This window comes from Ctenocephalides felis, unplaced genomic scaffold (genome assembly GCF_003426905.1).
Source record: "Ctenocephalides felis isolate EL2017-DRISC unplaced genomic scaffold, ASM342690v1 CF-g0.4_SCAFFOLD_03203, whole genome shotgun sequence".
Classification (NCBI taxonomy): Eukaryota; Metazoa; Arthropoda; class Insecta; order Siphonaptera; family Pulicidae; genus Ctenocephalides; species Ctenocephalides felis.
The window spans coordinates 1-17,829 of NW_020539357.1; the positions used below are offsets into that span (position 1 = coordinate 1).

Below are 17,829 nucleotides of genomic sequence, written 5' to 3' on the forward strand. Positions count from 1 at the left end.
AGTAACTTATCAAATACTATACATACCTTGAACATCGTGAGGTTCAGAAAATCTCAAATTGTTGATGTTTCTAAATTTCAATCTTAACTGGAAATACGTTTGAACCATAACTAGTAACACTCCGATTGCCATGTGCATGGTGAAAGTAGTAAAGTTAACGCCCTAAAAATGAAAACAAATGAAATAATATATCTATATACATCCAAAGCTATATTTATTGATGATTGTCTTATTTAAAAGAAAATGTAAAACTTACGTTCTGTGAAATGTGACTGTTAGAAGCGATAATAACATTTGGAGGATCGCCAACTGGTGTCAAAGCTCCGCCAATATTTGAGTAAATTATCATGGACATCAAGATGGGTACCGGATTTAGTTCCATGACTTCACATAACCTGTGGTGATAAATATAATTTTATATTCGTAGAATGGCACATTCATACATATATATCACAAAACAAACATCTAATACACATATTAGCATTTATGAAACATTGTAATTTTTTATTGATTTAAACAATGTGATAAATTTGTAACTAAGTGTTATTCTCGTATCATTACCTAGAATCTAGGTAATGATACTGCATAAAAGTATTTCAATTATCCTTATTCACCTTATTGTAACTGGTGTCATAAGCAGGACGGTTGTGACATTATCCAAGAAAGAACTCATTATCGCCGTGAAGAGACATAAACAGTTAATCAATGGCCATATTCTTCCAGATGTGATCTGCAATTTATTATTTTATCAACCATAATTCTTTTCAAATTATCAGAACAATATCGATCGAATATTTTACCTTGTATGCGTAAACTGCCAAAAAGTCAAAAATACCGGTTTCTGAGAAGATTGCGACCAAAACCATCATTGAGAAAAGCAAAAGAAGGGTTTCTACATCAATCCAAGAAATCAACTCCGACATTGTTGGCCTTTCATTCAATGCTGCTAAAATAGCAACGCTCATTGTTGATGCCAAAATTGCAGCAAATGTACGATGAACAATCTGAGAATAATAGAAAATTTAGAATTAGCATAAATAAATAATACATTATTATCCACTTGATAGAAAAAAGTAGCGATTCAATGTAGATAAGTGTAGAGTTCAACATAGTTCTATATTGAATAAAAAGAATATCTTTCCAACTAGTATTTAATTTAAATAATTTTATAAATGATTGGTAAGGTTGTTGTTGTTAGTTTGGTTTTAATTGGTTGTCGATTTACCAAACATTTCACTGCGTTCAAAGAAATTTTAAATAATGCAATCGAGGAGCCTTTTTATGAATTGCGATAATGGTTCGATTCAATGTTTTTTTTTTAATTATTGATGAATAGCAAACAAAATGATTTAATTTTATAAGCTGTCATGATTAAATTTAAATAAAGCTACTATTTTAAGAGAAAAAAAAAACTTTAGTGAGTGATTTTCTAATTAAAGCTAAAGCACGTCAATAAACCAGCATTTATTTAGCTACGATTAAACTAAATTAATTGAGATTCAACTAGATACAGAAAAATAATCAAAATGATTATTTTAGCTATTTGTTTTATAACTAAATAAATCATTTCAAATTATGTTTATGGAAGTTAAACGAGGGATATCCAAATCATTAAAGTTTATGATAAATGAAATCATCAACAGTTAAAAAATACGTGACAACCATGTTTAGCATTTTACTAATAAATCTATTTTATTGCAATTTCAGCCAGACAGAATTACATATAAAGTAATGTATAAGAGGTCATATGTGGGTTTTATAACATCGTAAAATTGCTACAGTAATAATTTGCAATACTAATTGAAAAGACGCAAAAGAATTATGATCAGCATAACAAGATAAGCTTTACAAAAAAACTAACTATTTTCAAATTCATCAAAATCGAAGTGTTACTTATCCAATAAATATAGTATAGAAGTTCTCCTGAATATTGAACATGAAACTATACATTTACGTGTGGATAAAATTTGTTAGTCAGGCGAGTTATAGATTTTAAAAGCAGAAACTAATTTTTGATGGAATTATTAATTATAAAATTTGAATTATTTGATCAATATCATGTAGATATTTAAATTATTAACCCTTTCGCCGTGAGAGGGTTTTCCGCAAGAGTGATGCTGCTTTACGAGCCAGTAAATCGCCCAAGTAAATATTGTCTCACACAAAAATATTCTCAGATTTTCCATTCATTAACGATAGAAATGTATTTAAAAATTTATATGATTTATTTACGCTTAAAAAAACTTAAAACCACAATAACAAATAATATATTTCAATTATTCAAATGAGAATGAGTTAACCCAAATTTGTGATACTAGATGAAGTCTATAGGCGACATTCATACACACGGAAGCATGTCGTCTATGGACGACGCTAGCAGCGAAAGGGTTGATATTATTTTATTTAATTTTTTAATTAATTAATTTCTGAATAAAAAATTTAAAAATCACCAAATTTGTCCGTAATAAGTTTATATGAAGACCAACTTTCCGAAGGAGAAAATGTTTTCATAAAAAAAACGATTTGTAAATTTTTTGTTTTTTCGACATTTCAAGCCATTCTGAATCGCAAGAGATGAAATTTGAATGAAGTATGTGTATGTGTATGTGAGCTGATTTTTGCCATTTTGTTGGTGCGTTTTCTCAAAAAAGGCTGACCTGAGTACAAAAATTTAAAAGCCATTCGCTGTAACTGGATAAGGACTAGCTTTTGTCAGTTTTGCGCTACAAACAGTCAAGCCGTTTCATTGTTAATAGCAGAAAAGTGAAACAAAATTTCATCTAAGTATTCATCCGCAATTCTGAATCGATTTTAAAAATTCAAAAACTAAAAAGTATTGGTTGGTAATCGAACTGATTAGTTTTTGGTAAAGATCCGCTGGCACGTGTTCTTGTAATTAATTGTTGAGTTTTTTTTGACGATTTTTATTAATTTTTTTTTGACGATGGATATCATGAATCTAAAGAACATTCTAAAATGACCCTGCGACTAGCCGTTTACTTTAAAAAAATCATCGAAGTTTGAAAAAATTAGTAGCGTTATTTTGGCGGTAAAGTTAATGCACTAAGACAGTTCCTCAAAAATGGGTTGAATTATATAAATTAGTTAAAATTTGGAATGACAAGCTACAATTTTTGGATATGAAAGTACACTAGTCTGTGCACTATATTTAGTATAATTACAAATAATTTAAATGTGTTGGAAAAATACAAATTTAAAATGGCAAAAATGGTTTACAAAGCGAAAGCAAAAACTATTTTCGAAATAAATTGGTGAAAATTTTATCTCAATATCCAAAATCCTAATTTCGGTGAATTAAGTCAATTATTAGACATTTCGGGAAGTTCATGCAACTTGCTTTAAGGCACAATGCCACTTTCAAATTAACAACAAAATATTACCTCAAACACAATCAAAATATATAGCCCCAAAAGAACAACAGCGGCGTAAATAACTCCATCATCCATGTCGATGGGGCTGACATCGTATCCGATGCTGAGAGGAAAATTGGCCTCGGCATTGGTGCGCATTCGAACACGGGCGACGCTGTCTGGGATCTTCCTGGACGGGTAACTTCCCAAAGTGAAGACGCGCCTTCTGGTAAGTTCTGGCACAATATCGAACAGATCTTCGGAGACTATTGGCAGGCGCCAGAAAGACGCATCGGAAATGTTCTACAAACAAACAATTTACATGTAATCAACTGATGCATAAATATTAAATTATAAATAGAAATTGCTAGTTTAATGTATAGCTTATTAGCCTAAACTAGTTATGTTAATAAGAAAGTTAAACTAATATTTGAATGTTAATGAAACGATGTTCTATAAATGACGTTATTACGTCAAGTAATTTTCCGGGGTTTAATTAAATATTTGCACTTGCTGACTTCCAGCAAACTATACATTGTAATGTATGTTGCTTGTCATCAATCAATATTTGCAAAATATAATATTGATAATTATAAAAATAATATTTATACAAATAAATTCGGTTTGTTCTATTTATATTTTCCAAGCACTTCCCATGTATACGTGGAAGAACAACTCAAATAACGACATTTTCCAGATCAATTCGACATTTTTTCAGATAAATTATATGTTAGTCATATTTGGGTGAAGCTATAGCGTTCTATATTAGGCATAGGCAATTTTGTAGTATCAGAAATAATATTTCAATATATTTCAGCCATTAATGTGCTGCATAAAATTGCTTTTCCAAAATTTTGGCCAAAACAAATTTTTTATTGAATACATTGAGTTTTTTTGATACAATTTTAACTAAATTATCTAATTAAGTTATAATGAGGCATGTATATTTTTTTCTGAAATAATCATTAATATTCAATAAAACGATCGTTAATATTCAATAAAAGTATTCAATAAAAAATTTGTTTTGGCCAAAATTTTGGAAAAACAATTTTATGCGGCACATATATGGCTGACATATATTAAAATATTATTTCTGATACTACAAAATTGCCTATGCCTAATGTAGCACTCCATAGCCTCAGGCATGTGACTGACATGGCGATTAACGTGTTAATGCCAATGATAAAAAATATTTCTCGTAATCTTAATCTCGTAAAGATAATTAATCTGGGAAATTTAAATGTACTTAATAGTAAGGTGACCATACGTCCCGGATTTCCACCTTGAGATATTTAGTAGTTAAATAGTAAAATTTGTCTCGGATTTAAATCTTTTGTCCCGCATTTTTGAAAATTGTAGGTAAATGAACAAAAATTGTGAAAACAAACAAGTGCTAATTTTTTCAAATTAACCATGAAGAAAATTGAATATAATTTTATACAAAGCTCATAAGCAAAAAAAAATGTATAGATAGAAAAATATAAAATAAGAAAATGATAAAAAAGTATTACATTTAATAGAATAATAAAGTTCTTACTAAAAGTCTGCAATTCTGATTTTAAAAAAATTGATTCATGTAAAAATTTATTTTTTTAAAATGGATTCAGTATTTTAAAGCTCACTACACCTCCCCCCTCCCGTCCTGAATTAGCATAACTAAAAATTACCGTCCCGATTTTGACTTCAAAAAAATATGGTCATCTTATTAATAGTGCCGTGCAGTTAAAAACATAAAATATTGTTCAGAAGTTTAACCAAATTAATAACAGTTTACATCATGTTAAATAACATGATTCTTTTAAATATTGACTATAAGAATGATTCTTAATATTATATGAAGTTGAAGGTATTATATTATATTTTAACATATATTACATGTATGTATAGAACTTCGTGCTTTTTCAAGTGAGATGCATTTGCAGGATCCACACTTTGAGAAACCTCCAAAATTTCCAACCATAGTTCAATATAATTAATCGACAAATTTCCATAATGCTCAGGTAAAAATGCTCCTGATAGTTCTATTTGTAATCTGGCACCATTCAATCTCTCTGGCAAAATGAAACCTGTAACAAAAGATTTGAAGAATTAAATAATGTAAAAATTAAATAATATTGTTTGCACAAGGTTGCAACCGATCAATACTCACTGCGAACTTTTCCTACTGGAATTGATATTTGCTTAAGAGTTTCAACTCTTTCATTTTTCGTCATCAGTATTGCGGTGAACAATAACCAACATCCCAGTAATAGGCCTATTTTTAAAGATTTTATCCAAGGTTTCAGCTAAAGAAATAAAATAATATTAAAAATCTGAAATTTTTATCTAAAATATTTAAGCAAAACTTTTTAAGGGCTTGAAAAACTATGGTGGAGTAACCTGCTTCAAATTATAAATTTGAATTTTTTTTTTAATTTCATCAAATCATCAATTGAAATTCAATATCATTAAATCATCAATTGAAATTAATATCTTACCTTTCTGTGACCAGTAACTTCATCTGTGTCTTGATCCAAATCTCCTTCAACAGTAGAAGCATCTCTATTTGCGGGTGCAGAAAATTGTGCTTTTTGCCTAAATATTTGAAAATATGTTAGTCACAGCATAAACTTTAAAATTTAATTTCAAGTAATACTTATGTTTTTAGAAATTGTGCTCTTTACTCAAAAATAATAGGTAATTTTGAGTGTATTTAAATATCAGGCAAAACAACATTAATGATTTTCTTAAAGGAAGTCACTTGTATATCTGGTTGCATTAATACTGCATAACAATGGATCATGTATAATCTAATGACAACATTCATTTGACTACTTGTGCATACTAATGTCGTCCATGGACGACATCCGCTTGGCATGATGTGTGTACAGATGTCGTCTATAGACGACATTTAGCGTTTCGGACATTGCTTCAAAATTTATCATTATGCATTAAACTATTGGAAATGTTTAACTTTTGTTGTAGTTTTTAGTTTATCAAAGGCGCAATTTTTAATTTATCAAGAAAAATCTTAAAATATATTATTGTGTCTATCCGTTCTGTAGTGCTACTGAAAACACTCTCGTAGCGAAGGAGTTAAATAATAAATATTTCATTATCAATACTATATTTAATATAAATAAAAATATCATTATCATTACCCATTATTTGGCCTAGACGCAACAGTTGCTACATTTATGGAAAGGTAATCCATCTTCCTACCAGAATTTTCATTTTCCAACCTATCTTCCTCTTCTTCGTTTGGATTATCATCATTGGGAAGCGGATCAATTTCATCGCAAACATCTATAATTAAAATCAAATTACACAATGCAATTACATCATATAAAAATGGTATTTTATTATTTTGTTACTTCCTCGATTGTTGATATGCTCAAAATAACGATCATTTTATAGTCTATTGATTAGATAATATTCAAATAAAGCCGCTGAGCATTGAAAATGCATTAATTAAATATAATGCCGCTCAAATTTCTTGTAATGGTGCAGAACAATAGTTAATACAAGTGCGTAGTGGAGTCTGGTTTGCTTTATTTATTATCTTAAACTAATTAAAAAATGAATGGACACTTAGATTCATACTTGTTTTGAAATGACCTTCAATTTTATAGTCCTGCTTCAAAAAAGCAACAAAGGGATTATAATAATATTTATCGCCAATACTATCGATAATTTTCAGAATGTTATTACCGTATACTGATATTTTTACGGTGTTTACATGTAGTATCTTCTTAGAAATGTTGAATTATATAAAATAGAAAATTTATACTATTTTATTATAATGATAAATAATAACAAATCTTGATAATTAGAACAAAACTATATCGAAATTTATTATTCGAATATCTTGACAACTAAAAATTATATTTATATTATATTTGGTGAGTATTGTTTTCCCTTTTACCGTATCAAAATTTATACCAAAAATCTTAAAAATAATTATAAAAATAAATTGGTGTGCACGGAGCAATATATTATAACAAAGTTTATTGCGCCTGGATTCTGTGAATGGTCAGATTATTATTTTTAAGGCTTATTTATAATCCTAAATTTTACTAGCCTTTTTAAAACAGATGTAAAAAATATTCAGTATTTAAAAACACCCGTTCAATAATAAAACTATCCAAATAGACAATTCAACAAATATTGCTTTTTTCTGCTTTATAGCAATATAACTATATTGACAAATTATTGCTTCGATGACTGGTTCAGCAAATAAAAATATTACTTAGTTTATTGCACCTATTTTTCAGGAAATACATAAAATTCACTTTAGAATAATAAGTGAAAAAATAATTTTTTAAAATAAAATCCAGAAATCGTTATAAATTTATTGTCCAAAGAAAAAAAGAATATTCTGTTTGTTGACATACATGAATACTTTAAAAAATGAGGTGAGATTTTTTAAAGTGTTCATGTATGTCAACAAACAGAATATTCTTTTTTTCTTTGGACAATAAATTTATAACGATTTCTGGATTTTATTTTAAAAAATTATTTTTTCACTTATTATTCTAAAGTGAATTTTATGTATTTCCTGAAAAATAGGTGCAATAAACTAAGTAATATTTTTATTTGCTGAACCAGTCATCGAAGCAATAATTTGTCAATATAGTTATATTGCTATAAAGCAGAAAAAAGCAATATTTGTTGAATTGTCTATTCGGATAGTTTTTAATTATTCAAACTCAAAGTAATGTAGAGTATATGTAAATTTACATTTTTGCAAAAATTTTATTTATTTGTTAACTTCCCGTAGAGTAAGTTATTGTAATCGTGTAAAAATCGAAATTGAAAATTTGTACATTTCTTCGCGTTTTGAAGGTTTCTGAACATTTTGGCGTTTGTATATATGGATACAATTTTCCGTCCACGTTTTCGGGCGCAAGAACCGACCGATTTGAATCGTTAAAAAAAGATTCGATTCCTATTGATAGGGAGATGTGCTGATTAGATTTTGGCAAAAGTAGATCCAGCCGTTTTCGAAATACCGAGCTAAATGTGCAAAAAATGGCAGTTTTTGAGAGAGATAAGCATCCGATTTGAAAGATTTGAAGGACTTTCTGGTGTGTTGATGAAACGATTGTTTTTGGAAAAAGGAAGAAAATATTTTTTGAATATCGAAAATAATTCGAATTTTCAAATTTTTAATTGGTACGGGAAGTTCCAGCAATTTGGCCTCAAGGCATGATGCCATACACCACTAATTTTAATTTTTTTTTAATGGTGAAGATAAATCAAATTTGATCTTGATGTGGGCAATTATGTCATATGTATGTGAATTTAAATATATTTCATATTTATATATTTTGTTCCGATTACAATTTCTTAATACATCTGTGAATAATCAAATGGAATTGAATTTGGAATAATCAAAATTAATAATTTCAAAAAATATTTCAAAAGTTGCACCGAAAATAAGAAAAATAATCCGAGTCGACGCCATAATTCTATGACTCGTTTTTCTTAACCAAATTCTGTAGTAAGTGTTCACACATCAAGTTCTTGCATTCGTGTAAATATTTAATTTTCAATATTAATTTTTGAATATCAATTGAATGATTTAAAGATAGTTACATACCTCCAAGTCCCAGTCTCTCATGCTCCTGTCGAAAACTGGCTAAACTCGGATCTTGCCTGATTTTCTCCGGCAGAGTTCTCCAGATTTCCAAGGCACCAGCAGTCACCTCACTAACAGGAACAGGACGATAATTAGAAATTGAATTATTTAATTTTTTGGTCTTAGGACTTTTTTGAAAATTAGAATTAGTTTTAGTTTTAGGGGTATCACTTTTAAAATTCCCGTTCATTTTGGAGACGAGATATGGGGTAGAGTAAAAATCTTTTTAAATTTGATAAATTTCAAATAACACTTAAATCATGATATTAACAATTGCACATAATTTCATGTATCATCACAATGTTTTCAATTTAATAAAAAAATAATTTAAAATAATTGAAGCTTTAGATAACCGATCTTTATAATTTATGATATTACACATTCAGTATTTTATGTTCACTCTACGTGTGTCACCACTTATAACAGTCTAATATTAACAACAAAAATTAACAAACGGCCCAGGATTTTAAAAATTAGCACGTATTGAGTAATTTCTTGATCATACACAATATTATACGTCCTATTGTCTTCTATAGATAATAGGAGCCAAAGTTCCTCCGAGACTTGAACTCTAATATTTGTTTTTGAGGATTTTTAATGTTTTTAAAGTATGTATGTATCATTCTTATCAAAAGTAGCCGATTTAAGTGATTGAAAACTAGGCCAGGAAATACTCTATTTTTTCATAGCTCTGATTACAAAATAAATTCTCATTATGAACTCAAAACCGAATATTTAAAAGAAAAATAACTGTTGATAAAGCTCTTTCAGATTAAATTTAATTTTTTTTGACCTAACACTTTATTAATTAAAATTAATCCACCCGGAGTACCTATTCGTTCAAAACCAATATCGAACTAAGCCTACAAATACAGTAGCTGTTTCACCGATGTTTAGAAAAACTTCAAACAAAAATGTGATAAGGAAAATCAATATTTATTTATATATTGTGTTAGGTACATAAATTACGATATATGAAATTCATGGAATGAGTAGCTCAATATAATGTGATCAGAGGTCGTATAACACCTAGTAAATTGTCATTGTTAGAAGATTGCAGTAGAAATCGAACTTTTCTACAACTTTTCTAAAAAAAAAATAAAAGACTGGATTATCATGGACCATTGGAAGATGGTCTTGTTTACTAGCAAAAGATGTGCGAAGTTGTAAGAACAAATACAATGTTTTCGACTTATCCATATTTAGCTAAAAATATGTCTAGATATCATTGTCTCCCAAACGACTTGTGTAGATTTGCATAATAAATTATGTTATAAACTAATTTGCATTTTTAAAGATATACAACCAATTTAAATTAGACTTAATAGCAATTCCTGTCTGAACAAATAACATATTTTCATTAGTTTAAATAATAATAAAAAAATTGAAACTTTTCACCTGAGGATATACCAAAACAATGTAACACTTCAGAAGTAAGAAAGTGCAACTCAAGAAATAAGTAGAATTTTGGGACTAACTCAAAATATATCCTAATATACTTTTCAGTATAGATTATTTTTATTATTTAAAATTATATTAATTTCAAATCTCGTTAAAAAAATTAAGCTATGGTGAAGCTAAATATGTAAAAGTGTTATAAAAATATTTTATTAATATTCACATTCGGTTTTATTCATGAGGATAACTGTATATGTTTAATCACATTAATATTGATACATTTAAGAACAAATGTGAAATTCATAAACAAAAGTTTGTATTGATGTCACCGTTAATTTGTATATGCAATACAAATATTTGCTTCACTCATTTGGGAGAATAATTTTTAAATAAACATACATTCTGTTATCTTAATGAATCAGTCAAATAATATACAACAAGTGTAGTATAAACTTCGCATTTCGAATAAAAAATCAGAATTTAATAAAAAATTATAATTTTCTGTACCAATAAAAATTTATAATTTAAGATCAAAGTGCCCAACATTTCTTCAAACGACAAATGATTTTAAATAGAGAAACAGAAATAATTTAACAAATCAAAGCAGTTTATCATAACTGTAAAGATTATTTTCGAATTATAAACAATGGCTATTTAAAAATTATTAAAATAATTTATAGAATATGGTTGAGCAGGTATAAGAAAACAATTTTGTCCTAGAGCTCTGCAAGCAAAATTTGCTGCAATTTTTTTTGTGTCTTCTTAATAATATTATTGCGAAAATTAATTTTAATTAAATTAACGTTTATCGTTAACAGCATGATAAAAAATTATATATTCTATGGCCGGTCTGAAAAATATAGGTATCATAGAAATTTTTTTGTTCTGTAAAATAACACTAATGTTTGTAATATGAACAAAAACAAGTATCCCTAAATATTCCTTATATATTTGTTTCGTAGTCTGCAATTATTGTTTCTAATTAATGTATAAATAAAATTTTGAATTTTACCTATTTTTTTCAACAAATATTATTAAATTCCCTTTTTTTTATATATCTCTACGTTTCAGGAGTTTCTGAACATTTTGGCATACCTTAGAAAAAATGGATGTATGTGTGTGTGCGGATACAAATTTTCATCGACGATTTTGCGAACACAGATCAACCGATTTGAATAATTCAAAAAGCATTCGATTCCTGCTGATAAGTAGACGTGCTGATTAGTTTTTTGCAAAAGCAGGTCTAGCCGTTTCGGAGATACGGGGCATTATGTTGCAAAAATGGTTTTCAGTTTTTGAGGTAACGGTGAGTACAATTTAAATAATTTAAAAAACATTTTACTTGTATTGACGGAATGAACAACTAGTAAAATTTTTGTGAAGGCAGGCCTGCCGTCTCCGGAGATCCAATAAAAAAAGTTAAAGAATCTGCTATTTTGTGGTCAAAAATGATTATTAGACATATGTATATCGTATTATCAGATATTTCATAAAGATTATAATAATAAGTACAAATTTTGTGTATATATGTATGGGTTTCATACCCATGTTTACACGTTTGACTACTACGCGGCGCTTATGCGCTTTTATATTTTGATTCAAAATCAGCTATGCAGCGCGATTGCTTAAAAAAAATGTTCAGAATTTTCAAAAAAATCAAAATATAAATCAAATCATTTTTTTCAAAATTGACATTTTTTTCAAAAATTTCAAAATTTCTCAAAAACCCAATTTTATAAAAGTTTTGCAAAGTTTTTTTTAATAATTTAGTTTTTGGTACGGGAAGTTCTAGCAATTTGCCTTAAGGGTTTTTATTTGCCTTACGATGCCAAACAACACTAGTTTTTATAATTTTTTTGTTTTTAATAAAAAGATGCTGTGTATGGGTGATCATCAAATTATAACAGGGTAATATTTTCAAGGCCTATTGTTTTGTCATATTATAGATTCCAGAAAAATATATCAGTATTAAATATGATACATGAGTTTCAGTTATAAGAAGAGTTTGCAACAAACCATGTAATTCTTTCACTTCAATGAGTAATACTGTATAGAACCTAATAGTTCAAGTGCAATATATGACGAACATCCTTTCACAAGAATATCCTTCAACTTACTCCATTTACGCAATTGTATGTTAAATATTTTTCCATTCCTACAATTTTCCCAACAATTCTTTCCTTTCATAAAAGGCAGCTTGATTACTAATGCTCGGCAATATGTGTTAAGTGCATTTGCTTCCATAAATATCAAGGACATAGATTAATTTAGAATTATTGTAACAAAGACTGTGCCATTAACTGCACCGACTGCAGATAATCTGATGTATGATTGCTTAAATAAATAATATAATTATTTCATGTATTATTCAACTCACATTTAGAGAATGATCTAGAACTACCGGTGATAAATAATCAACGTCATTTATAATTGAATATTGGACCAAAGATTCTTAAACTTGATCATAGGAAATAGAAATATTTGATAGCAAGTTTTTTAATACAATATCTGAATTCCATCAAAAATATAAAATCGTTAGCTGATCAATATAAATTACTAGATGATTTAAACTTAATGCAAACAAAGATAGTGCCTAAAATTTCTGGTTAGTTAACTACCAAAAAATTGTTGTAAATACTAATAAAAATTGAATATTAAAATTGACTGAGAAAGTTTATCAAATATTGCAAGGATTAGTGATATGTACTTCCCGAAGGGTAAGTTATAGTAATAGGCCAAAAACGATAATGAAAATTTTTGCATAACTTCACGTTTCAGAGATTTTTGAACATTTCAGCATACCTCAGAAAAAATATATGTGCGTATGTGTGTATGTGTGGAGACAACTTTTTGTCGATGTACCGGTTTGAAAAATTCAAAAAGCAGTCGATTTCTATTGATATGGAGATAAACTGATTAATTTTTGGCAAAGGCAGTTCCAGCGGGTTTGGAGATATGGAGCAAAAAGTGCTAAAAATGTCAGTTTTTAACGGATCAACCGATTTCAATGATCTAGAAAACATTTGATTCGTAATGAGCGGGAGAAGTGGTGATTAGATTTTGGCAAAGGCAGGTTCAGCCGTTTCGGAGATACAAAGCTAAATGTGCAAAAAATTGCAGTTTTTGAGGGAACAAAGCATATGATTTGAATGACTTAATTAACCTTCAGCTTGTGTCGATTGCTTTTGGGTAAAGCATTTTTTTTTAAATTGAATATCGAAAAATAATTCGGATTTTAATTCTATTTCTAGCTAAAGTTCTAGACATCACTTATTATACGTCAAATAATCATGATAATTTATTTGAAAATATTTAATATTCCTCGAACTCCATTAGGGTACGGAAGTTCCAGCAATTTACCTGAAGGCACGATGCCAAACACCACTAGTTTTGAAATTAGAATAGATGTCCACATTTACATGTTTTCTTTCGAATTTTCATATAAAGACTCTTATAATTAGTTAAATGTTCTGAATTATTATATAACATTCTATATCAATAAATTCTTGTTTTAAGTACTAAGTTAATTATGAACCAAAAATCAATTTAACATATATATATATTTTTTTTTTGAAGACTGGTGAAACAATGAACTTCCAAGACTTGATTTTTATCTAGAATACTTTAACTAGAGCAGCCTACTGAAATAGTGTATAATAAATATGCATATAAACATAAAATATTTAAAATTAAATTTGTAAAACCAATATTGCTTATATTTTATTATACTTGGTATTAAATACATAGCTTGTTAAATGCAACAAATATAAATATTGATCGCTATCTTACAATTATTTTAACAAAACCTTAATTTCTTCTAATTCATCAGCAACGTATAAAAACATTTTCACAGTAGAACAAGTTTTATATAATTTACATGATAAATAAAATATTCACTTGTAAAGTATAAAATCCGAGAATTTGTTATCAATATTGATATACATCAGTTTCTTTTCATCATTCAATTACTAATGTTCTTGTGAGTCACTTTTCTGTTTATTTAAAATTCTAAAGTTGCTTCAAACATATCTTGAATATGTTTCAAGTAATTATCTATTCTAGATTCAGGTTTCAGATCTAGATCTATTACAGAAACCCTGGCCATAAATCTTTGGCCATTGAGTTCTACAATTTGATTTTCGAAATTATCTAGTTGAACACCTCCTGGCATGCTTTCGCAAAATCCGTTTAAACTATCGCCACAGCAAAGGGATTTAAAATTAGTAGAACTTTTATTATTTTTAGAAATTACTTCATCTTTAATTCTTCTAAAAGTCAGCATCACCGAACAATCTTTAACAGTAGCTGCCATCATGGACCTTTCCAGATCCGTGAGATCATTCAAGGATCTTTTGGGGTCCTCTAAAACCTTTAAAGTTCCTTCAATATATTGATAGCCTTTACCTTTTGATAGAGTTTCTAAAGTGACATCACAGTCCAAAAGTTGCAGTCTCAATAATCTTTCCAAAATGCAGCCTTTTGGTAAATTTGATTGATAATTATTTCTTTGGCAGGTTTTTAAACCAAGTTCATGTAATTTTCTTAAGTACTTATGTTTAGAACTATCATAATGGACGGTTTGGTTGTTTAAACATGTTGCATTGAGTTCATCTTCTTTTGCATTAAAATTTTTTAATAATGTAACGCATATAAGACTGGCCAATTCGCTCAATACATTAAACGGTGGCTTAAAATTAATTTGTTCGGAATATCCAGAATCTGAACAATGTGATGTTTTTAGTTTCTTGTGGGAATTGGACTGAGATTCGTGAACATAATTTTTTAATGTATCACCAATGTTATTTGTATTATACTGTGAATAGTCTACTTGTTCCGAATCGTCACTGCAATCGTAGTTGGTTTTTTGCATAAGTTGTCCATCAACATCCTCCTTTAAGATTTGGGAATATTCTTTAACCATGTTTTTGTCTGCATTATCAGTAGTAAGATTTGTTTGAAATAAGTCTTCTAAAAGCATTTTCAAATCACTACGATCCACAGCATGACCATTACGAAATACTTTAAAATTATTTTGAGGCACTTCGATAATACTTCTGAGAGCTTTGGTCATTCTTTGAATGTTACCAGAAAAGAGATCCAAAGGGCAGTATCCGCTGATTTTATTGATCTTTCCTTTTTTGAATTTCAGAAATTGCGTTAAGCAATATGGACATTTGGCATATTCTGAACTTTCGTTTTCATTTATTACATAAGGTGTCCAGCCGTGTTTCGGCTTTAATTCGAACGTAAAAGTGTCTCCATAACATAAATAATCCGTATCCGGCATAAGTGTAAAATCTGGAAACATTACCGCATATTCGGAAGCTACAAGTTTGTGTCTCCTATATTCAGGTCTTATTATATCTAACTTTTGATTTAGTTTCAATAAATTGCAGCTAGTGAGATCAACAATTTCGATTTTTTCATTGTCCCTTATTGTATAACAAGTTCCCAAAAGTTTTGTGAATGTTTTCCACCAGCGCGACTCCCAAACACATCGTTCCAAAATAGATCTGGATATTTTTATCTGTTCGTCTAATTTTGTACCCATGAACTCTTGAACAACATTATTAGAAATATCATGTGAAGATCCGTTCTGAACAACATTTTGTTCAGAACAGTTATAAGACGCAGGTGATGCATTATTTGGCACATTTTCGCCATTGTATTCTACCAAATTTGGTACATTTACAAGTTCTTTCTTATCAAATAACAAATCTGGTATATCATCAGTTTTACCTAGTTTTGGCAAAACAGGTGCATCAGATTTCAAAGATTTCTTCAATCTCAACACCTTGTTCTGTCCATTAAGTGCTAGAATAACATTAGCATTTCCTTCTCCTCTATAAGTCCAAGAATCACTGCATTCGTTTTTCGAATTTAGGCCCAAATCCAATGTTCTTAACTCCATTATCCTGTGGAAATTCGTACGACTTGCAAATTTACGTAAATTAATACATAAAAATTATTCAATATAGAGTCATTTCAAATATTTGAATCTCGCGCGCGCATGAACTTTGAATCGCTTACTATGAAACTAAGATGGCGGCCGTGCAATGGCAATGGAGCCGTAACACAAAGAAACTATGTCGTGAAATGTCAAAATGTGTGGAAAAAGTTAATTTACAATCGAACATATTTATACACAAACAATGTTTTACCATCAAAGGTCAGTCTTTAAGTTGTTTATTTATTTTTGAATACAATACAAGAAAATATTTTATTTAACACCTCTACACAAATTCACTCGCTCATAACCACACTTTTCTTGTTTCACTAACACTAATACTAGCTTCCATGATTTATTGATTGACTTTTTATAAAAACTCGTTGCAAGTATTTAAATTTAATTTAATACAAACTAATCGATAACTTGTTGAAAGTGTTAAATGAATATTTAAACCGTACAATTCTAGTTTAATTTATATATTGAGCGTTCGCGTACTTGCACAAGTAAAGGAGAAGCAATATGCAGTGTGGAAACAAGAGGCCAGCCTAGTAGACAGCTGGCCGAAATTGTTATATTTATAAACTCAAATATGCGTCAATCGTTTGTTCCCAGAAAATATTAATAGTATTTTAGAGAGCAATGTTCGTAAAATTATGAATAATCTATTTACAAGGCGAGATAAGAACGTATAGGTTATGACAGGATATTGATAAAGAAATTCGTTATCTTTACAGTATATTTGAAATTATGTGCATGTCAGTGAATTGTGTAGTTTTGATTTGTCAGGTTTATAAGAATTAAAAAATAATAGTAAGTAAATTCTATGAAATTGAAAAATTGGCGTGAGCATTATTTCTGTATGCTATATAATATGAAAATGCAGAATCAAATAAAACTTTGGTTAGAGACAATTTGTCACTATTATTACGCCTGAAGTTTCTGCTATTGGAGTCATGCTTAACTATTGTCTTAAAAATGTCATTTGACTAGATTTTTTAGTAGTTAAAATCTACAAATAAGGTAAAATTTTTTATTGGCTAAAAAATATTTAAGACGGATTTAAATGTTTTGTCCATTATTTTACCTGTTCTCTGTTTTGGAATTATTTTAAAATGTTGGTAACATTGAATTATATGCTCAACTTAACATGTTGGTACCCTGTTGATATCTGTTTGGGAAGATAGTTTCAGATTGGTTTTTAATTATTTTTTTTAATAATTTGAAATTTAGTCTAATTTTTGTATTACCTTTATCAGTATAGAAGTAAAATATAGAGTCTAAGAACAATAATTACAGGAAGGATCACCTTACAGGATAAACAACTTGAATCAGTAACTGTTACGCACTTTAAATTAATTCGACATCTTTTATATTATGCATGTGAAATGGTTCAAATAAAATTTCTCTACTCATGCATATTAGCAAAATTTTCGACTTAAATACCAAATTTTTCTTTGCGTCATAAAGCTGATTCATATAGCAGAACCAAA

General features: G+C 28.6%; 1 protein-coding gene across 1 annotated transcript; it reads right to left on the reverse strand.

Moving 5' to 3' along the window:
• Window positions 1-26: 26 nt before the first annotated feature.
• Window positions 27-12,511, reverse strand: LOC113381924 (P protein-like; the record flags this gene model as incomplete). Its single annotated transcript, XM_026620569.1, has 11 exons — window positions 12,507-12,511; window positions 8,953-9,062; window positions 6,512-6,656; window positions 5,849-5,945; window positions 5,521-5,656; window positions 5,247-5,437; window positions 3,402-3,674; window positions 801-1,004; window positions 615-730; window positions 257-395; window positions 27-162 (listed from the first exon to the last, which is right to left on the reverse strand). Coding segments are annotated over exons 1-11 (1,552 nt in total), but the record flags the coding sequence as incomplete, so codon positions are not given.
• Window positions 12,512-17,829: the final 5,318 nt, after the last annotated feature.